We start from the raw sequence: 21,045 nt of genomic DNA, 5'->3' as shown, positions 1-21,045 counted from the left end.
AACATCCTGTTTCATCTCAGTTCTGATCACTGAGTTACATCGAGTGAATGAGGATTTATCCTCAAAAGCACTTCAATCATCTCACAGTAGTTCACGTGCACACATGGCCGTGACCTGCAGTCCTCTATGTTTGGGACAAAGCTGGGTGACATGTGTTCCAGCTCTGTCCCAAATAGGCATGACTGTAAATGGGGGTGTGAGGAACAACGGAAAGCTGATGGACATGGAGAACCGATGCACTTAGCCTGCTCTGACTCTCCAGCCATCACATTCACTTCAGTGTGACTCATGTTTACAGTGAGGAGCGTTTCCTCTCTGCAGCCGACCTTAAAAGACTGAACACAACACCTCTCTGAATGGTAAACCACCACAGCTCATCTCACCAAAGGGAGTTGGCAGAACAAACAAACCACTTAAGTGATGCCATGGCGCGGAAACTCCAACGCTGACCGGAATGCCCTCCGGCTTGCTGTAAACCATGGCACCAATCGGCCGAGTCTGTGCTCAGTTTATATTTTTCTTAAATGTAATTAATTGAATTGCCAATGCACTTAAAGTGTATGATCTGTCTGTGGCGAGCACACTGGGACTGTACAAGTACAAGCCACTAACACAGAAGATGTGACGTTGTAACTCATGAAAGTCAAATTAAGGATTTTCTGGTGCACTTTCCGCTTAAATCAGTTCAACACATGAATCAGCACTTTAAGGGCCGGCACATGCTACTATTCTCAAATCAAAATGATTCTGCAATCGTTGTGAATGTACTTCCTTAAAAGAGCGATATACAACATTGCTATAGCAACAAACAGCTGGTGTCCATGTAAAGACAAATCCATCTCTTATAATCTCACTGTGATGATGTGTACTTCCTGAAGAAAAACCTTTATCTTTTTCTTCATCGGTGGTTCCTCGGTGGTTTCTTTCTTTCCTCCCACATCTGCAGGCGTAAACAGCCAAATGAGGGATGGGCCAGAGCAAAATCATTTTTTTCTTTAATGTCGCAATGCTGATCAAATTGTGTAGCTCAAGATGAGCTTGATTGACTCTTTTTACTTTTAGTGGATTCACTTGTTCAATTTCCCAATATGGCTGCTGCCAACCGATCTATTGTGTACTAAAGCAAGGCTGGTTTTGATTGTTTTACATGTTGTGCATAAAAGTTCAATCTTGAGACTCCATGTTTGGCAGTTATAGAATTTTCAGCATCCAGGTTAATAATTTATTGAAGTGTGTTTGCATGCTAACATTTGATAAACACCGAACACACAGCTGAGAATGATGGGAAATATCATATAATTTTACAGGTATTTTGGCATTAGAGGATTCAGATTATCTCAAATCATTCCAGTAATCATCCACGGGGGAACATACATGTCCGTACAAAATGTCATGATAATCAATCTGATATTCACTAATCAAACATGAACTGATCCATGTCGCCATGTTGAGTCTTATCTGATCCTTTGTGATTTATACTCGCACGTCTTGATTGCTATTTGTATCAGTCTAAACTTTCTTTACAAGGAAAGGATTGCATATTATATTATCAAATTTACTAGTTGCCTGATCATTTTTATTCATTAAAAGGTGTAGAGGACAGAGTATCCTTCATGCTCTGCTTAAGCTTGCTACAGTAGTGTGCATGTAAACTGTTCATGAATAAACACTCTGTGCATGCAAAGTGCACCCAGAAGTTCAGCTGGAGTTCAGTGACGGTAAAAAGGCAGAATGCGGTCCATGTGTTATGATACCCCCTCACCCTCATTAAGACATTCGCCAAATAAGTTGTTTCCATGTGCCTGAACTTTGTGGTAAGTGAATGTTTACATTGAGCTGAGTGACTTTAAGACGTAAAAGAGGAAACTGCTGCCAAAAAAAGGCCAAGTGATGACAAGGCGGACAACACACATAGATAAATAGGTCCCGCGTCACATTGGTTCCAGCTAAGCCTGAGGCGTATCTACTGACTGCTTCACTGTCAATGCTGGGAAATGTTGTAACTGAAATCCCAAAGTTGTTGTTGTTTTAATAAAAGGAAACTCAAACCCCCCTGTGCTGGGATGACAGTAATCTGTTTGACCCTTTACTGTCTTTTGTGGATTGAATATAGTATTTTCATGTCCTCGGGTTACTACTGAGTTACTAAGGATCTGCTGACTGACCTCAATAGTTGGGTTTGCACATTATTTCAACTTTAAATTAATCCCTCTCATTAAAGGAAGATCTTTGTGAAAGCCGTTCCTAATGTGAGATGAGAGTCTTCTTGTATATGGGGTTTAAAAAGTTAGCCTGGCTTCCTGAGATGTTTTTTCATTCAGAGCAGCTTCTTCGCTATCCTAAAGGTCATGTCATCAGTCATCAGTTTCATAACTATTTATCTATGAAAGTGCATCTCTTAGCTTTCAATTCCTCTAAAGTGGAAAGCCTGATCATGGGATGATTGTGATTGACACAGATTATATATACACATACAGTATACAAGCCAGCGGCGGGTTAGCTGAACTCAGCACAAAGCTGAATCATTTATTTCAGATGATATACACGCTAACAGTATATGAAGCAAATGTAGATGAGTGTGTGTAACATTTATTCTGGCGAATGAGTTGCACCTGGGTACAGTGAAGGGCTTCAGAAAAGGAGGAGCCCACACTGGTTTCCGGTCTGTTAGCAACGACAAAACACGAAGCATTTTAACGGTAAAAGCTTCAGAGGCAGTTTCATAAGGATTTTCATACAACATAAAAGGCAATAATGAATATTGATATTCCACCTAATCTAGTCTACTGTATATAACTTACATCAGTATATCTGGAGACCAAAGAATAAAGAAATATCTAATGTGTAGCCTACCAACCATAATTCAGTGGATTTAAAATATATTGTTGCATCTGAAGCTCAGAATAAGACACAAAGTTCAACTAGATTGACTAAATTCTCAAGGGACTCGAAATGACACATATGCAAAGATTCCTCACTGTGGTGTTTCAGAGGAGCAGAGGTCTAAATACGTCTACCACGATACTCAACGCAGTGAGTAATACAGCCTTTACAAACAGTTATGATATCCTCTGTGACTCTGGAGATTTGTCAAGTCAGAGAATATGATTAAGAGGATGTCCTCTGAGGTCATCAGAATTGCTTCAGTTTCGGTGCACATTCTGTAAGAGAAGCGTGCTGCAACCTGTGGGTGTGGAGTTTGACTTGAGAAGGCATCTAGTAGCCATTTGACAACTGTTAGCATGCTAACACGCTAAGTTGAGCCTAGCTACGAAATACTAGACAAGCTGCTGCAAAGCTACTGAGCTAAGTATCAATAGCTTTGTGAAAATGCAAAAATAAGTGCACAATGCTATATTTTGCCAAAAAAAGATCACATAAAAGTAAGACATTATATGACTTCCTTATGAAGCACAGTTAGCTATTTCTGCAGAGATTTAAAACCAGCCCTTTTATTTATTTGGCAGTATGCCACATATAGTTCATTTGTTATTTTAAGAAAATACCACAGAAAGTCCCTCACCCCCAGAGAGGGACAGCACCACGTGTGGGCTGTCCTCCCTATTAGAGCGTTTACATGAGGTTCCCATGTCTTGTGACTCCCAGCGGATGTTAATGTATCACTGGCCAAAGGGTGAAGACATGACCTTTGACTCTGAGAAGAATTGGCCGTGAGTCAAGCCCAGCAGCGGGGGTCAGAGCAGAGGCAGACTCTCAGCAGGTGAGGTGCATCAAACTTCTGCATCTGAAGATGTTTTTTTGTGTGAGCTTTGAACGTTTTAAATGTCTGATATTATTCCATGTAATCTACATCCAAGCTGCGGTCTTTTTTTCTCAAGCTGCCGGGCGAAGGAGGCACAGCCCTGTTGTTGTTGTTATTGCTGCATCCTCGAACAGCTCAGCCTTGACTTTCCAACCAGACCCCTTCATCATGGAGACAGAGCAAGCGGCTGCGAGTTGTCGTGCACCGGGCCAAACCTCTGTCAGGACGTGGTTGTCCTCCAGCAGGAGAGGTACAAGTACTCGGCTGCTTGGTTCTCAGACAAGGAAACTGCAACCGGTGATCTGAAAAGATCAGCTGACTGCGCAGTTTCTTACCTTTTCTTCAGACATGGTTGGGCAGCCTGTACTTTGACTTTGAGTTCTAGGACATGAGAAAACGCGTTTTATCTGTGTGTGGCTGTGGCTTTAGTCACATTTTAAATACATCCATAAATCACTTTGGTAAACTATTTTGGGTAAAATATTATCTTTTCACATTTTAGCTTATAAAAACAACAGTTTTACTGCACCATAACTTAAAAAAAAAAAAGATTTATTTTTTATTTTTTAGTAACACAGGATTTACTGGTGTATTATTGTATTAGTTTGTGAGGAGAAGTTCCCACATACGTGGAAATTAGAAATGAAGCGGTATTCTGTATGGACCAAACAGGCCCCTGGTCGGATCTGTGCCGCGGCTCCAATCTGCCAGGAAACGGGAGCGTTGTTCCTTGGTCTTTCTTGTTCCTCCGTCATGCACCAATGGAGGGTGTCCAGCTGTTCCAGCTGTTTGAGAGACACACTGAGTTGTAAAGTGGTGTCTTACTGCAAACCAGTTCAGACGTTTACAATGTCACGTGAAACCGGAGGAATGTCTAGCCATCTTTTCAGGAATTTTATTTGCAAATATTTGCTGGAAAGTCAAGAAAGTTGTTTCCTTCTTCCTCTGCAAGCCTCCGAAATGTAAACCTTACTCAATCTGAAGCTTCTGAAATCACATATATCACTGTTTTTTGTTGAGTTTAGTTGTTGCAGCCATGTAAGTAAGTGAGTTGTGTTTATTTCTATTGCATTTCGTTATTATAAAAATAATGCATGTAATTGTAACCAAATTCAGTTAAATTCAGCATAATATAAGCAGTAACATGTCAGCATGGAATGTTATCCTGCAGCTGTGGTCTCCATTGCATCACGTACCCTCCATTTCCTCTGGCTGTCCTCTCCAGAGCTCCGCCATGACAAAAGATTTGTTATTGTCATATCTGTCACAAGGGGGAAAAGTACCATTTAAGTTGAACATTGTTGGCAGAATATTTACAATCCACCCACATTAGAAACATACACTCAGCCTACACACCCTATAACAACATGTGGCTGTTTTATAACGTGTTAATGATGCAGTGACAGTCAACTGTCTTCAAAGAAAGTGACCGTATTAAGTGAGTTTATTTGTCTTTTGACAATCACCAACTCAGGTCACTGTTTTTTATTGTGCTGTGAAATGTGCTGATCATTAAGTTTAACAGTTGCTAAAACCCTGTAAACTCTTTCACAACGTGAGTAGAGCTGACCTTCGCTTCAACAATGTGCATCGACATTTCTAGAATCAATAAATTACTGTTTTCATAATCGCAATATATTCCAGATGGTACATTTAACAAGCATCAGCAAGTTTCCTACGCACACATGGAGAAGATGATAACACTAACACACTTGAATGTACATTTACAAACACAGACAAAAACCTTTGTAATACACTGTACAAAGAAGCCTTACAGCAAAAAACAAGCAAACAAATTAAAAACACCAATACTCATACTCACACAAACATAATTAAGACACGACAAATAAACACAGGCACTTCCTTTTGACTCTCTGATTGAGATCTATCCGCATATTTTGACCCTGTTTATCGCTTTCCCTTTTCATGTTTCCCAGGAACAACCAGAACACCCAGTGACGTCACCTCCCGTTTCCATGGAGACGGGGTACGCTACAAAGCCAAGCTGATCGGCGTGGACCCGTTGCCCTGCGCACCGGGTGAGAAGATGTGCTGGGACTCTATGATGAAGCTAAAGGTAGTCAGCCCATCCCCCGAAAAACAAACACTTTCCTTCTCGTCCTCATCAAAGACCTGTGAGAAGATCCTGTAGCCCTCCACAACCACAGGTTTCATTGTGAGGCAACATGAGATACTCACATTACAGGTCTTATATCTTATGACCAGTGAGATTCAAATCGCCTATTGAATGATATCCTGAAGATATGGATCATCTTCGATTTCAACATCAACGTAGTTGATGTGCGGGAAATGTCAATGTCCAGATGTCAATCCACTCACCAGCATGCTAATATGAACACGATCACAAAGCCGACATGCGTGTTAGCATGCTAATATAAAATAATATTTTGTTGTTGGGAAGATTTATGTTGTAGATTAGCTTTTTGGGGTGTATTAAGATAATTCTTAATTAAATCATTTATGTAGTTTCCATTAATTACATATTTTTCATATGCATCTTGTTCTTTAAGGCAACTATAGGAATCAGAGCAACTGTAAGTTTAGTAATGGTTGAGGATTGACATAAAGCCGAGGTGAAGTTTCACAAGAGTCAGCTGGTATTGTCATTTTTGGACAACTCAAAACTATGATGGTTGTCATTCTTACATTAAAGCATCAAAGCATGCAGCTGTTCATTGCTCTTAATCTAAACTAAAGTATGAGACACTCTGGAGCCGCTCAGTTTGAGCCTCACAAAAGACCCCTCAGAAACCCACCTGTGAGGTCATAGAGACCATCGACAACTTTCAAAACAAACTGGCACCTTAACGAGAAGTCTTTTGGCAACAAAAGCCTGCAGTCGGACACGTAGCGCAGACAGAGCTTTTGTGTTTGTTTGACCCATCCACCTCTCTGCTGTCTGCACTTCCTCCAAAGCATGACTCGCTGTGACTGTGGTGACACTTTGTATACGCACGCCCGTGTGCTTTGGTGGCAGAGGCCGAGGAGCACTGACCAAGCTGCGTCACACGCCGCTTTGGGAGTGAGAAGAACGGGCTTTGAGACAAAGAGTCTCAAAAGTCAGAAGGTTATCAAAGTTGTCCAATTTTGCGTAGCACCTCGTCTGATATAGATGAAATCCCAGAAACTGTCAACCGGGAAGGGATCCTTGGCGACAGTACGGTTCCTTCTCAGGGGATCATCAATGTCTCTACGGCATTTTATTTGAACTCATCCAGTTGTTGTTGTCATTATTTGGGCTTTTAGTCAGTATTTGATACAACAAAGGTCCCCTAGGAGTTGAAAATTGGACATTTTAAATAATTTTGATCAATTTGGAGATTGATATGACAGACCTGTTAGCTTCCTTGGAAGTAAAAGAAGTTCTGGGAAAATCCCTGTTGCATAAGTGGGATTCTGGTGTATCTGACATCCTGCCCACACTTGACATATCAGTGATCTCGTGGGAAACTCCTGGTATGAATCCCAAAGGACTTTGCATAATCCAGTGGGAATGTGCATCCAGCTTTTTACTAAAAAAAATAGAATGGGGAACTGGAGGTGAATCTGTGAGGAAGAAAAAAGGCTCTTCACAGTCAGATGATGTGTTTGCGCCCCCTAGTGATTATGTCAAGCACAGGCAAAATACTGTATGGAGAAGGTGAAGAAAAAAAAGACATGTTGTTTTCCTTTTGAATGTGTCTGCTCTGAGATACCACACTTCAAACTTGAAATTGGAGCCAAGTTCCTGACTCCAAATCACTACCACCTGTTGTAATACCCCTCAGGGCTTTGAGGCAGCAGCAAGGAGACAGGGGAAACACAAGCAGAGGGTCTGGTTGAAAGTTTCTGAGAATGGACTGAAAATGGTGGATGAAAGGACCGGGGTGAGTTACACTTCAAATCTCACTTCTGTAGTCCTGTAGAAACTCACGTTGATGGGTACCCACAAGAGCCAGGTTAATTAAATGATCAGGTTTTCTCCACAAGGCAAAGCTCAATATTTATACAAGAGATTACAATAGTTTTCAGACACTTTACTCTCTAGATTATGGACAAACACCGCATTTAGAAGTCAAGATCTCTATTTTCCCTCCCTGAAAGCATGACGTTTAGCATTTTTTTAAACTAATATTAATCTGTGAAACAAGTAAGCAATGTTTCCAATATAAATTGTATACTGCACTTCAGAAATATCCAACATGTTAAACAGATGTTGTATTCATTTAATAGTTTATATGTCTATCGTGGATAAATTATCAATAAATATAACTAAAAAAATGATACACGTAAAAATAAATAAATCATTAAGAATTTCTGCATGCAGGAAAATGGTATTCCACTCAAATACAGTATATAAATCAAGAATACAGACCAGTATCAAACTGAAGGTACTTTGATTTCAGAAACTTCAAGGTTATTCAAACTGACAAAGTGCACTTGGAATTGATGGCAGAGAATAGTTGAATTCTCTGCCGTCTCCTTTAGTTTCAGACTTCAGGTAAAAATAGAGAATAGAGAGAAATTGCACGCGAAACATCCTAAAACGGCCATTGTAGTTTTCTGTTTTCATTGCATGCAGGCTGTACTTCACGAGCATCACAGGAGCAGGATCAGCTCTTTGAAGACCGACGAGTCCGACCCCAGAGCTCTGGCCTACGTCTACCAGCACCACGACACCTGCAGCCTGTTCTACATCAAGACAGCCAACCGGGTGCCCCCCCACGCACACACCGCCTCCTGTCACTCCCGTGCCGTATCGGTTGAGTGCTGCTCCGCAGTCACAGTGTTTGAGGTGCAGGGTGTGACGTTTCTTCTGTGTCCATCAGGCGGAACCGGTCCTAGTGGACATTGAGGAGGTTTGTCAGATTGTGGACCAGAAGTCAGCTGAAGAACCCGCGGAGGCCACGACACAAGTCAGAGGAAATGACTATAACGGGGGGGGTTCAATTTGTTCTCATCAACGTTGCGTTACATCTTGTTTGCCTCCTTTTCCAGATCGATTCCTTGCTGCTACAAAGTGACACTTTAGTCCCTCCAGCTGAGGTACATGAAATCATGCTTTGTATTATCCCTAAATCTCTTGTTGTATCATTGTTGTGTATCATTGAAAATCTCTTTGTTTTTTCTCATCTTTCTCACACATTGCAACAAAGCTTTTCAGTGTAGCTTTTTTTTCAGGGACCAGCTCCTGACGATGTCTTCAGTGCACAGCCGGGTTCTTCTTCAGGACAATCAACACAGGTAGAGTCAGCAAAACACACAATATGACACTGTGAATACGCTGTGAAATACTGACTAACTAGATTTATGTGCATGTGAAAAAATGAGACACAAGATCTCTATTTTAGTTCAATTTTCAGTGTGTTTGTATGTTTGTGTGTAGTCAGGTGTTACTCTTAACACTGAGGGTACTCAACCAAAAGAGCATATTAAACCACATTGGACTGTTATCAAATACAGACTGTGGTTTTTCTGTGTCTACAGGCCTCTTTTAGTAACGAGCTGATGGAAGTCTTCTCCCTCCAGACGGAGGAGCCTCTGATGCCCAACAAGAGCTCGTGCACCAGTCAGCCAGGTACGTTTCAACGAGAGTCCAGTTCAAGAACTCTAAGTAACATGCAATCAGTTTATACGAAACCATCTATGACCAAAACCACTTGTAGAGCCAGTTGGGGGCAGAACCCTTTTCCAAAAGTGTTAGACTGGTTCAAGAGTTTTACTTGTTTTGTTTTAATACGGGGTGCATCTAACTGTCAATATTATTGATTAATTCACCAATTATGTTCTAGATCAATTTTATCTATAAAATATCAGAAAATGGTAGCAAATGTCCATCCCAGTTCCTCAAAGTCTGAAGTAATGCTAAAATGTCTTCTTCTGTTAGTTTAGAACCCAGATATCCTGTTAAATAAGATATTATGCAGAGAAGATGGAAATATACATATTTTTAAAGCTGAAACTGTATATTCTGCCATTTTTTAATTGAAAAATTGTTTACATATTGGACTTTTTTCAACATAGTGGCAGATAATATTTCCATGGATTAGTTGACTGATTGTTGCAGGACACTAGTTCTTAGTCTTGATTGTGTGTGTGTGTGTTAGTGGGAGAGGACAAAGGTACAGTCATTTTTTCCATGGCGTCATCTGCAGGATTCACAAAGAGACCTAGCCCAGTTTGGTTTAATATACCATCATGCAAATAGATTGTAATCATAAACATTGGGCTGTTCTGCCATAAAAGGTAGAGGAAATTCAGACAAATTCTGACCACTTCCCTCCGCCGGATCTCAATGGTGACTCTGTGTGTGTGTCAATACACTGTCAGAATTGACATTACACTGTAGAATTGATTGTAGTTGAATGATAAATGATAAAGAGCCACATTTATTTTACAACTATATACAGTAAACCACAGTTTTCTGTGTATCGATGATGGAATCGAAATGTGTCAACACAGCACTTACGTATAGCACTTTGCAGCATGAGTGAGTGTTTCATTTATGTTTGTTGTGAGGGTTAAATAATCTTTCTCCAAGCGCCTTTAACGCACCAAAACACTATTTATATATGTACGCTACTTAAAATGTCAAAAATTACACAGGAGGCCTTTAAATCAATACCGATTTATCTTCTCCTTGTCTCTCAGAGTCTCCACAGCCGATGCTCTCGTCCTCTCAGATCCTCTCCATGTTCCCTGCACAGCCGGCAGGCGGCTCTCCTTACTGCTCCCCCCCGTACTCTCCCTCCAGCCTGCCCTGGGGCCAGCAGGGGTTTCTGGGAAATCAGTGGGCAGCTCCAGCTGTGGCACCGTGGGCACCGGCGGGCGTGACAGTCCCCCCCGCAGGCGGCCAGATGATGATGGGAGGAGGCACATCTGTTTTACCAACAGCTGTCAACGGGTACCTCGGCCCATTAAACTCACCCTGCTCCCCCGATGGAGCAACTGGACCAGCGCTGTCAGTATCCCCCACCGGGAATCCCAATCCCCTCTAGTGAGGACGTGGTTAGAATGGGGAAATTATTGAAAGGAAAATGACTGCACATTGAGACCAACAAAAGTTTCTATTAAATATCTAGACTAGTTACTTCTTGTATTTGCACATGAAATCAGATCTTGGTTATCATGGTTATTCAAGGTTATTCGTGGTTATTCAAGAAAGTTGTACAATTAAGACAATCAAACAATCGTCATGTCAGAGTTGCAGTTTGAATTTCAGTAGTTGCTTAAATTGGAAAATACAAAGAGGTCATAGTGTCACAAAATGAGTTGTTAATTGAATATTTTAAATGCAAATGAGTTGATACTTACCATGTTTCATTTCACCAGCTCATTAATGTTCTGTTTTATAAGTGTATCCGGTACTTTAAAGTAGTAAGAAAGATGTTAAAAAACAGAGAACCTTGCTTCGCGGTACCTTCACAAATTACTGTAAAACCTGACTCTTTTAAGAAGAAATAAAACACATTGGCTTCTGTCATGTAAATGTTGTGGCGCTGTCACTCAGACTGTTGCCAACACTGAATTACAGAGCATTTCCTCATTTGCAGTAAGTTAACTCACAGTGAGTCTGTACCGGAGCGTCAGCCTGGATACTCAATCAATGCTGGGCATGGAGCACTTTATTCATCATTAAACCATCAGTAAAGACATAACATGGTAAGATATTATGTTATTTACTCTTTTATTATGAAAGTGATGCTGCTGCTTTCATTATATTATTCAATGGAGTTATGCACGACTCCTCCACATCACCTTTCATTCTGTTTATGATCATTTCCTCCTAAACATCAGGCTGTCTATGAATAACCCGACTGCTGTCGTCCGATTGTAGCCTTTCACTGGGGTTTCCTCTTGTCAAATATAGAAATGCCTTATAAACTTGTATCCAGGTTTAAAACCCTAATGATTCACGACCTGACCGTCTGGCTACGGTTGTTTTCGACAGTAGTTACATCATTTTCATGCCAGGAGGGGAAGTTGGAATTTTGAAAAAAAGAGAAATGTTGCTGCTGATGAAAGAAGGCTTTATTACACACAGCTCTCACGGGTTAATGATTCACAGTGTGCTCAGTGGAGCTTTACATTTCTATCTTAAACTACACCCATTCATTGTATTTTTTTTCTTCTCACAACTCCACCTAAACCAGAATAGTTAATAAGTTCAGATAAGTTCAGCAGTCCCTTTACCTGGCAACAATAAAATGAATTAATCTTTTCTGTATCAGACACTATCTGGAGTCTATGTGAGTGTGTGTTGCCTAAACATATTTTATCAAACTGTGTTTACCAAAATTCATACAATGCAAGTGTGATTCAGAATCCTTTATGATTATATCAGTTCATCACTATTTCAGTAAATATTCAAAACTACAATTTGAGTTACTAAGTCATATCTCATTTGACCAGGCTTCTTCTAAAATGTGATCCTTAGTTGATAATAAGGAGTTTTCTCAGCAGCACCTGCACAGCCACAATCTGTGGCGACACCATTTCAGTAGCAGCGTGTCATTAGCAAGTCAAAGACCTATCCATGCACACATGCACACACACAATGCGCTTCTGTAGACACTCGCTGACTGACAGTGAACCGGTCTGGGGGTTGTGTGTATTGGTTTTTGTGGTGTGGAGAGACATGTTCCTCTCTGTTTCCTTTGTTACTCGTGTCAAGAGTCTGCAGGCAGAGCTTGCAGCTCATTTGTGCAGGAGTAACAGCTCGGGGCGTTTCTATGGTAACCTAAGCAGGATGCAGAGGTATATAGGTGTGTGGTTGTGAAAACTTCCTGCTCCTCTCTGCACTCTTTAACCGTGTTAAAGGCAATAGATGGTGTCATTGGTTCACTCTCAACATAACAGTGAATGAGACGTATTCATTTGTTATACAATTTCATAATTTTTTCCTCTTTGTTGATCATCAGACAACCGTTCCTCTTTTGACAGATTGTCTGATTGCTATAGTTTCCTAAAGAGTTCAGCTCAACGACTGATATTATTACTTCCTGCTGACCGCTGATGTTCTGCTCTAAACTGCTCCGAGAACTTTATTCAAATTCCTATCTTCAATGTTGTGTCATTTGAATCGGCGACAACATTCAAATCACAAATAGCCTTAAAGAGACACCTAAAGATGGGAACTTCCATCCTTAGACTTGTGTCAGTTTGTTTTGAATTTTATCAACGCTAAACACGTTATTCAAAAGTAAATAAAAACTCAGTCTATACCTTCATCAGGTACCGGTTCAGTAAATGTCGACACTAGAGAGCTATTCATAGATTGTGGAGAGTATGTAAATGTGTGTGACTAGAAACGCATGCCAATATTATGTTATACAATGTCCATTTTGCAGCAGTACTGAGATGTTCAGTTTGAGGAACCATTATGGAAATGACATCCAAGTCAAATTGTTTGATGTTGTGTTACCTTCTAGGTTGATACATCAGCGTCGAGTGTGGATCAGAAAGGGCCCAAAAGTTTAAAACAGTTTGTAGATATGTTAGTAAAATTTACTTCCAGAGTGCCTTTCACGACTGGTTAACAGGTGCTTTGCAGGTGCACAGAAAATACTGTGTGATATAATATTAAAAAAATAAATAAATTAAAAAATAATTTCAGTAACAACTACATATCCAACATATAATGATGTCAAACTCCGTCCTATAAAGATCCAAAGATCCAAGTCATGTGACTGTTTTTATTAGCTGTCATTTTTGCATGTGATTCTAATTGACATAAATACAGAAGATGAAACAAAGAGAACCTCTCAAATCTAAATTCTAAAAAGCCCTATAAGCTTGACTTTCTTTTAAAGGTATGTCTTTAACAGCTTTCTTTACGGATGCACAGATCTGATATACATATATTAGAAATAAAAAAACAACAAACATTGATAGCATGTTGCAAACTAAATTGAAAAAACTGCAGCGAGATCCACTTTAAAATTAGTCTGGAGAGTGTCGGATCTGTGCTCAAATCATTTATATGTATCATTAGTAATCGTTAATAAAGTTTACAATCTCTCACATCATCTATTGTTTTCTCCTGGAACCATCAATATCTTCCTGTACAGACTGCACTGATTGAAGCGTTGTCTACTGCAAAGAGTTTTGCAGACTTATCAGCTTTGTGAAGATCAAACAACCAGGAAGCAGTATTACTGTGCAACGTCTTCTCCCTTTGTAAAGAGAGCGTTTGATGGGTTATGTGTGTGTGTGTGTGTGTGTGTGTGTGTGTGTGTTTGTGAGCGTTGGTGCATCATGCCTTGCTGCGTGCTGTGCTGCTGACTTCCTGCAGTAGAAATAGAGCAGCTGCAGTTACGTCTGTGCTCCTATGTTTTTGTCAGGAGGAGAGCGTGGATGTGAAGGCTCTCAGGGCGAAGTTCAACAGCAAGGTCAGCACCTCGGACACCGGCAGCCGAGACAGCGGTTCCCCCAAATCTCCTAAACACGGCTTTGGGAAACAGATATTGCCCCTTACAGAGAGCGACCTCTCGCATCACAGACTCACTCCTAAGGGTCCTCTTCCTCCGAGCGCGAGTCCAGGCCTGGTCCGGCTTCCAATGGAGGCCTCCGTCCACCCGAGACCCTCTTCCCTCCCTCGGCCACCTGCTAATTCTGGAATCCGAGCGTCCGTGAGGCAGGCAGAGCCCGGCAAGGTCAAAATGAAGGGTGAGATGCTACAGAGCTTGATGCAGATGCACCAGAGGCCCCCGGGCACCAAACCAGCCACTGCTGCAGGTCAGTCTCCTGCAGCGGCCCCCGCCTCCACGCCTTTGCCGCTGTGGCAGCAGCAACGACAGAGGAGTGCAGAAGTAACCCCGCTGAGGAAGTCCTTACCCCCCGAGAGACCCCAGCCCTTGAAGCCCAAACGGCCTCCCTACGTCAACCTGGAGCCTTTTCAGAGGCTCGTCCGAGGACCTGCCCTTCCTGCTCCAAGACAGAGAGATGGTGAGTCTCTGGGGCTTACTCGCTCAACAAACTTGTAATAATCATTTCATGATGAAGAATTATCTGACCTTTTTGGTGTGTCCCGTTGTGTCAATGCTTATGTTCTCAACATTTGTATTATTGTTATTATCTTATCTTTTTCCCCCGAAATTTAGCAACGGCGACACTTTTATTGGTATATTTGTATATGAAAATATAGATTTTTGATGGAAATTTAAGAGCATTAAATGATGAAAAAATGTACATGTGACTGTTGAGTGATGGTCGTCCGTCTCATTTATCCGTGCATTTCTTTACATATCCTGCTGGTTCCTCCATGCAGGTCCCCCTGGTTCAGAAGGCAGAAAGATGTCCCTACCTGCAGTCGTCAGTCCTCCAAAACCACCACAACGATGCAACAAGCCCGTAGCGCTGCCGCACCAAATGTGAGTATTCAAATAGTTCATACGATGCTGCAGGGAAGGACTTAAAGAAATTGTGGTTTGGGATTTATCTGAAAGGTAGCCAAGGTATTGTGTAAGGTGTTTAGTAGTCTAGAATACATGCTGCTTGTTGATTTCAGGGGCACTGACGACGACCAGGACTTCTATGACGACATTGCAGGCTTTGAGAAGAACGGTAACAATTGCGGCTTGTTTATTGTTGCACGGCTCATTTCCTTGTTGAGGCCTTCTACCTCTTTTTTTACAGAATAAAGTAAAGACTTTTCTACTTAAATATTGACACTGAAATAATGTGCCCAAACAGAAGAATTCCCTTTCATGTCTTAATATTGTGTGACTTCACAGAGTCCTGGAGTGACAACAGTTCACATTGTATTGACGAGGTAAGCACAAAAAACGGAATATTTAACTGTAAAGTGAGAATGCCTTCCATTTTAAATTACATTCTCCCTAAAAAACAAGACTAAAATTTAAATAAAGTTTAAAATCCAGTTTACACTTGTTTGTATTCCTTTATATTGGTGAAGCAAAGGTCGATTAAGCTTGACTTAGTGTGAGTAATGTAGACACTGATGTTCTGGTTCATGAATGTGTCTTTGTTCTTTAAAGGTGAAAATAAATACTTTTCTTTTGCAGGATGATAATGAAGAAGTGTATGAGTTTATTGATGAGTGAGTATATACTTTCTGCCATTAAACAAGTGTCTCTGTATTTGTTAAGCGCTGCCCTAGCTAAAAATACACAAGTGCAAGTGCTACTACAAGTGCTGACATGAAACAGCCCGGTGCTTCTTTTGACAGCTTCAGGTATTTTTGTACCGACCATGAAAGCTATTATTGCTACAACAGCTTGAGCAAGCACCACCACCGAAAAGGCTTTTGCAATAAGTTTTAGTTTTGCAAGAGACAACTTCTAGTGTTCTTGATTAACATAAATGTGTCTTAGAATCAAAGCCCGAAAGAAATTGCATTTTTATGTAACGTAGTGAGTGTTTCAGAAGCAACATTATTTGCGTCACTATACTAACATTATTTTAGTCAAAGTAATGGGAAAAGTTAAAAGTAATTTCCTCTTCACATTGTTCTCTTGTAGGGATCAGGTGGATATGAATCACTCGAACGCAGAGAAGCTAAATAAAAAAGAAGCAAAGAGTCAACAAGAGCAGGATAAAAGAAATCAGATGCAACGTCGGAAAGAAGAAAATGAATTGAGGAAGAAGTTTAAGGTATTTGTCTTGCTTGAAACACTCTCATCTCCAGCTCCAAGTTTACAGAGAATTTCTTTTAATTTGTTGACCATAATCACATTCTAGGAAATGCATCACTTCTGGGTTTTTTAATTTATGTATATTGTGTTAGTTAATATTTCTGGAAACAATTAAATCTAGGCTTGATATATCAAGCATTGAGGTTATTCAAGTATTTACTCCATACACACGTACATCTCATTTGTTTCTGTTCACCTTCAACCGCGTAAAGCTTTTTGTAATATCCACCTGTAGCTGCAAGGGGAGGTGGAGGTTCTCCATACAGCCAGAGTCCGCCATGACTGGCATGGAGGAGGAAAACTGGACCTCAGCATACGACAAGGAGAGAGTGTGGAGATTCTCCGAGTCAAGAATAACCCAGAAGGGAAATGGTTGGCTCGGTCATTGAATGGACACTGTGAGTTTCACTTAACAATTCTATTAGTTAAAAGCCAGAGTCAATTTTTATACATTTGGCCATGGTGTAATAATTTGGCATGTCAAGATTTTATTTTTCTTCTTTTGGAAGGTGCCATGGCCCTTTGGTACCTTCTGCCATTGTTTTGCTTTAGGAAAGAAGGTGTCTACGTGCTACAGCATTTAGGAGGAATAAGGAGTTTAAATCCTTGGTTTGAAGACATTTTCTCTGGGCCTTTTGGCCTCTGCCGTCCGGCCATGTAACTTTTTTGTATTATATATATATTATAAATCTAGCATACATTATGCTGAAGATCTGTCACCATCTGTTAAAACCCTAGTGGCCTTGTCTCTTACAACCTCAGTCTCCTTCATAATGCCTACTTTAATATTTGATTTGAAGCAATGAAAGAAGGCGGATGTGTGATTTTCAGTAAATATTGGGCAAGTTAAAGACAAAGTAGGATGTCATAAACCAAAGCACAGTCAAATGTTGTCTCCTGAGAAAGTAAGACTGTGAAAAGTATTTAGACATTACTTTTGTTCCCTTTTTACAGTAACTGTTGTAATTGATGCATAGTTCTAGTAGATTTAGATCCAACATTTTCTAAAAAAAAAGAGCGCCAGTGACTCAGACACCGAATGATTTTAATAAAGCCAAATGACATACTTCTGATGCTGTGTTACCTTGAAGGCGGATACATCAGCAACACAAGTGTGGATATTGACTATGAAGCCGTGAAGCGCAAATTGCTGCAGTCCAGAAAAATAAATACTTCGCAGTTGCCTCCACCACCTCCAGACCCCCCACTGATGTTAAACGTCAAGTACAACTGCAGCGACAGGTACCGTAGATCATCCTAATCCCATTTAACCGTTTTCTTTGTTGTATTTAAAGAAAAATGTTTTGATATCATATTGCCAACCTTTATCCCAGAGGTTTAAATGTTTTTAATGCTAGCAGTCCGTGATCCACTCATGTGTTTCACCCATGTCCGTTGCAACTTACATGCAATATGTTTTTCTGTAATCTGCAGCATGCCTCCAGATGACGGTAAGTGACAACACACCCCACATAAACATTATTGGCGTTAATGCCAAGTAAAATCACAAACACGTTTTTATATTATTGTTATGTTTAGTTTATTATTATTACCTGTTTCATTTTAATAAAACATAAAATATTTAAAAGCATTTAGTTTTCACTTTTAACATTTTCGTTTTGTCCTCAGATGACTATGATGACGTAGAGCCATTACCTGAGGATTTCCCCCCACCACCACCTGAAATCAGGTATCTGTTCTAAGCCTGAGATATTGATACATGCGATTGTAATGTAAAGCTTTGTGTATGTGGATCTGAAAAGTGATAAGACTACATGAGAAGATACGTAAAGAAACCAAGTAAATGTACCAAGTAGATAAATCTCTGCAGGAAGCAGATCAGGAGGAAATGTGATAAACAACATATATGATTCTTGATTAACTGTAAAATCCTAATCATCTTTTTCAGCATAGACCCCAAAATGGAGAAGGAGTTAAGAAAAAAATTTAAGGTAAAACAGTGACACTGTTCCACCCAACATTAGAAATAGCAAAGATTTGATTGTATAATTTTTTCTTAATTAATTCGTCCATAAGATAATATAAAAAAAATGACAGGGTTTACAGGGGTTCCTTGAGGAACTCTACATACAACCGATAATGATGAGAAGCACAATTTCCACATGATGAATAACATAAACATGTTACATATATCGCAGTAAGACAAATAAATGGACCTCTGGAACTGATGTTTTACAGTATGAAGGGCCACTCAGGGTGCTGCACACCATGATGGTGGATCCTAATGGCATCATAAAGAAGCCAGGAGGGAAAGATCTGCATGTGACTCAAGGGGAAATTGTGGACGTCATCCAGCTCACCAACAGCAAGAAAGCTCTGTGTTGTAACCGGTTTGGAAAATGTAGGTTATTTCTTCACATTTAAAGCAAAAACTGTTACACAAGCAGTTTGCCAATAGCTCCATGTCATACAAAAGCAGTTCAGAGTGTTCTACACAAAAGCAAAAACATACTTTCTAACATACATACTTTAATACAACGAAGTGTAGCGCACAAAAGGAAGGGAAAGGAGTAGGCAGGTTTTAGGTTTTAAAAGAACATGGTGTTGTGTAAGATCAGCAGGCAAACGTCTTCATTATTTAGTTGCACAAACCTGTTGATCTCACCACATTTAGGAAGTGCTGCGGTCGCTTGGAGGTGATTTTCACCACCTGAGAATATTTGCTGGGGCTACAAAATTTCAGCACTTCTGAATTTCACTGTGGAATCAGATCAGCAGTATTATTTTGAAAATATCCAGTTACATTTTACAAATAATGGAGTTATATGATAAGATATTTTTGTCCTGATTAGAATTTCTGTTTCTTTCCTCTGGATTAATTGTAATCTATGTATTGTGTTGTTAGTTTGAAACAGGGAGTTGAAGTAATCCAACCTGTCATATAATTTAAAAACGCTTTTAGAGTTTATCTTTGTTGCCATGGCTATGAGATTAAACGAACTCCAGCCTTGCTGTCAGCTCTGTGAGGACTTTATAAAACACACATGTGCTTAGAGCAAAATGCTCACATGATCACAATGACACAGCTGACATGCCTTTAACAGTCTGCCATGTTCAAATCTCAATTAGTGCACTAACAATTGACGATTCGCATTAAACACAGCGTGCAGCTCAGACTGGTGGCAATGTCATTAGTTTAACAGGTTTATGGAAATAATTCTTTGTTGACCTGATCATGGCGTCAGCAGATCAAGTTCATCAATCGTGAACCCATGAATTTGTGTCAGCCAAACTTAATAATTCCCAAGAGCTCACAGAAATGCATACGAAAGTCAACCTCAATGTGGCCCGAGAGGAAACGCCGTTGTATCGAGATATGATGTCAACAGGGGGACAATTCATTTCTCAACATAGTTTGGTGACGGTCCATTTGGTAGAAATGTAAACACTTTACTGGAAAAGGAAAAACTAGGAGGATAGAGTAAGTGTCTTGAGTGCAAGCTGTTTGTTTAACACAAAATATGTTGTTCACACCCCTCACAGATGGCTTTGTGTCCAGATCGCTTCTTCTTACAATGTAAGTGAATCCTTTCAGGGCTCAAGACGTGAATAGTAATTATTTTTCGGGAGAGAGTTTAACGTCCGTATTTCTTTGCAGGGAAGGAGACATTTATGATGATGTTGACTATCCAGACGGTGAGTTATTATATCAGTTTAGTGGTGGATCTTACTTTTCTGTAATCAATTCTACACTAACAGTGTCATTTTATAATGTAATCTGGCAACTTTGCTCTTCTTCTTTTTTTCTTTCAGACGTTTACGACAATGACTCTTCACACGCTGATTACTGATATACAAACTAACTAATCACACACAGTAAGACCGAGAGAGACACAAACACACAACTCAAACTGAAAGCCATATAAAGCTATAAGCTGTCATCCATCTGGGTGCACATGTTCGTTAGACTCCACCACTAGAACATAATCAAAAAAGAAAATACAGTGGAGTCTCACAAATATACAAACTTGCTGAGTATATCAAACTTGTCACCATTGCACTGTTTGTCAAACTGCTTGTATAGAAAAAAAATACACTATAACTGTAGCTTTGTGTATTGCTCAACATTTGAAATAATTTAAAATAAATTTGACAAGTAATTGTGTCCCTTTTTTATTTGACTCTTTTCTGTGTTTTAAGGAGGAAAGAATGCTTAGCCCCTGAGAGTGTAATGTAAAAGTTATATTCATTTATTCATTTCATTAAGTCTAATTATTTAAATGGTAATAAAAATAAAAAATGTAATATGAAAGAGAACTGACAACTGCTATACAGCGATCTCAAAACAATTCCAGTTCCAAGTGTTGATTGGAGGCAATCATCAAACCATGACAACAGTAATTTACAGAAAACATTTACAGATGGCGATCATAAAATTATAAGACACAACAAACAGGTTCAAGCCCTTTCTTTATAGGTATTAGTAGAACTACGTGAAGCGAAACTAGATCAATGCATTTTCTTTGAGTTCATACAGATTTCAGACTTTTTTGACCTTGTGGTCCATGTCGGAGAGCCGTGGTTTACACCTGCTGGATCAAAGATGTCATCTTCACTCGGGCCCCAGGTTATTTTTCTGTCTGGGCTTTGGGGACAGTAAGAAAA

The 21,045-nt window shown here is 40.0% G+C and overlaps 2 protein-coding genes and 1 long non-coding RNA gene across 3 annotated transcripts; 2 read left to right on the top strand and 1 right to left on the bottom strand.

The window, feature by feature from the left end:
- Positions 1-3,607: 3,607 nt before the first annotated feature.
- On the top strand, positions 3,608-11,124 carry LOC119216478 (disabled homolog 2-like). The gene is made up of 10 exons (XM_037469369.2): positions 3,608-3,721; positions 3,840-4,013; positions 5,701-5,840; positions 7,552-7,650; positions 8,346-8,477; positions 8,593-8,679; positions 8,762-8,809; positions 8,945-9,007; positions 9,251-9,341; positions 10,415-11,124. The coding sequence occupies exons 2-10, from the start codon at positions 3,932-3,934 to the stop codon at positions 10,759-10,761; spliced, it is 1,089 nt and encodes a 362-aa protein (XP_037325266.1). The 5' UTR covers positions 3,608-3,721; positions 3,840-3,931; the 3' UTR covers positions 10,762-11,124.
- On the bottom strand, positions 4,136-5,692 carry LOC119216480 (uncharacterized). The gene is made up of 3 exons (XR_005120132.2): positions 5,586-5,692; positions 4,960-5,024; positions 4,136-4,548 (listed from the first exon to the last, which is right to left on the bottom strand). It is a non-coding gene; the product is annotated as an uncharacterized LOC119216480 (long non-coding RNA).
- A 177-nt stretch (positions 11,125-11,301) lies between the features above and the next one.
- On the top strand, positions 11,302-20,534 carry si:ch73-40i7.2 (FYN-binding protein 1). Its single transcript, XM_037469368.2, has 16 exons — positions 11,302-11,425; positions 14,107-14,710; positions 15,033-15,135; positions 15,273-15,328; positions 15,499-15,536; positions 15,790-15,824; positions 16,246-16,378; positions 16,655-16,817; positions 17,511-17,661; positions 17,854-17,870; positions 18,049-18,109; positions 18,329-18,371; positions 18,619-18,781; positions 19,924-19,957; positions 20,039-20,076; positions 20,194-20,534. Exons 1-16 carry the CDS (start codon positions 11,423-11,425, stop codon positions 20,229-20,231), a joined length of 1,680 nt encoding a protein of 559 aa, XP_037325265.1. The 5' UTR covers positions 11,302-11,422; the 3' UTR covers positions 20,232-20,534.
- Positions 20,535-21,045: the final 511 nt, after the last annotated feature.

The sequence above is a fragment of the Pungitius pungitius genome, chromosome 7 (assembly GCF_949316345.1).
Source record: "Pungitius pungitius chromosome 7, fPunPun2.1, whole genome shotgun sequence".
Lineage (NCBI taxonomy): Eukaryota > Metazoa > Chordata > Actinopteri > Perciformes > Gasterosteidae > Pungitius > Pungitius pungitius.
The sequence above is the reverse complement of the archived record's forward strand: the minus strand, read 5'-3'. Positions and strand labels throughout refer to the sequence as shown.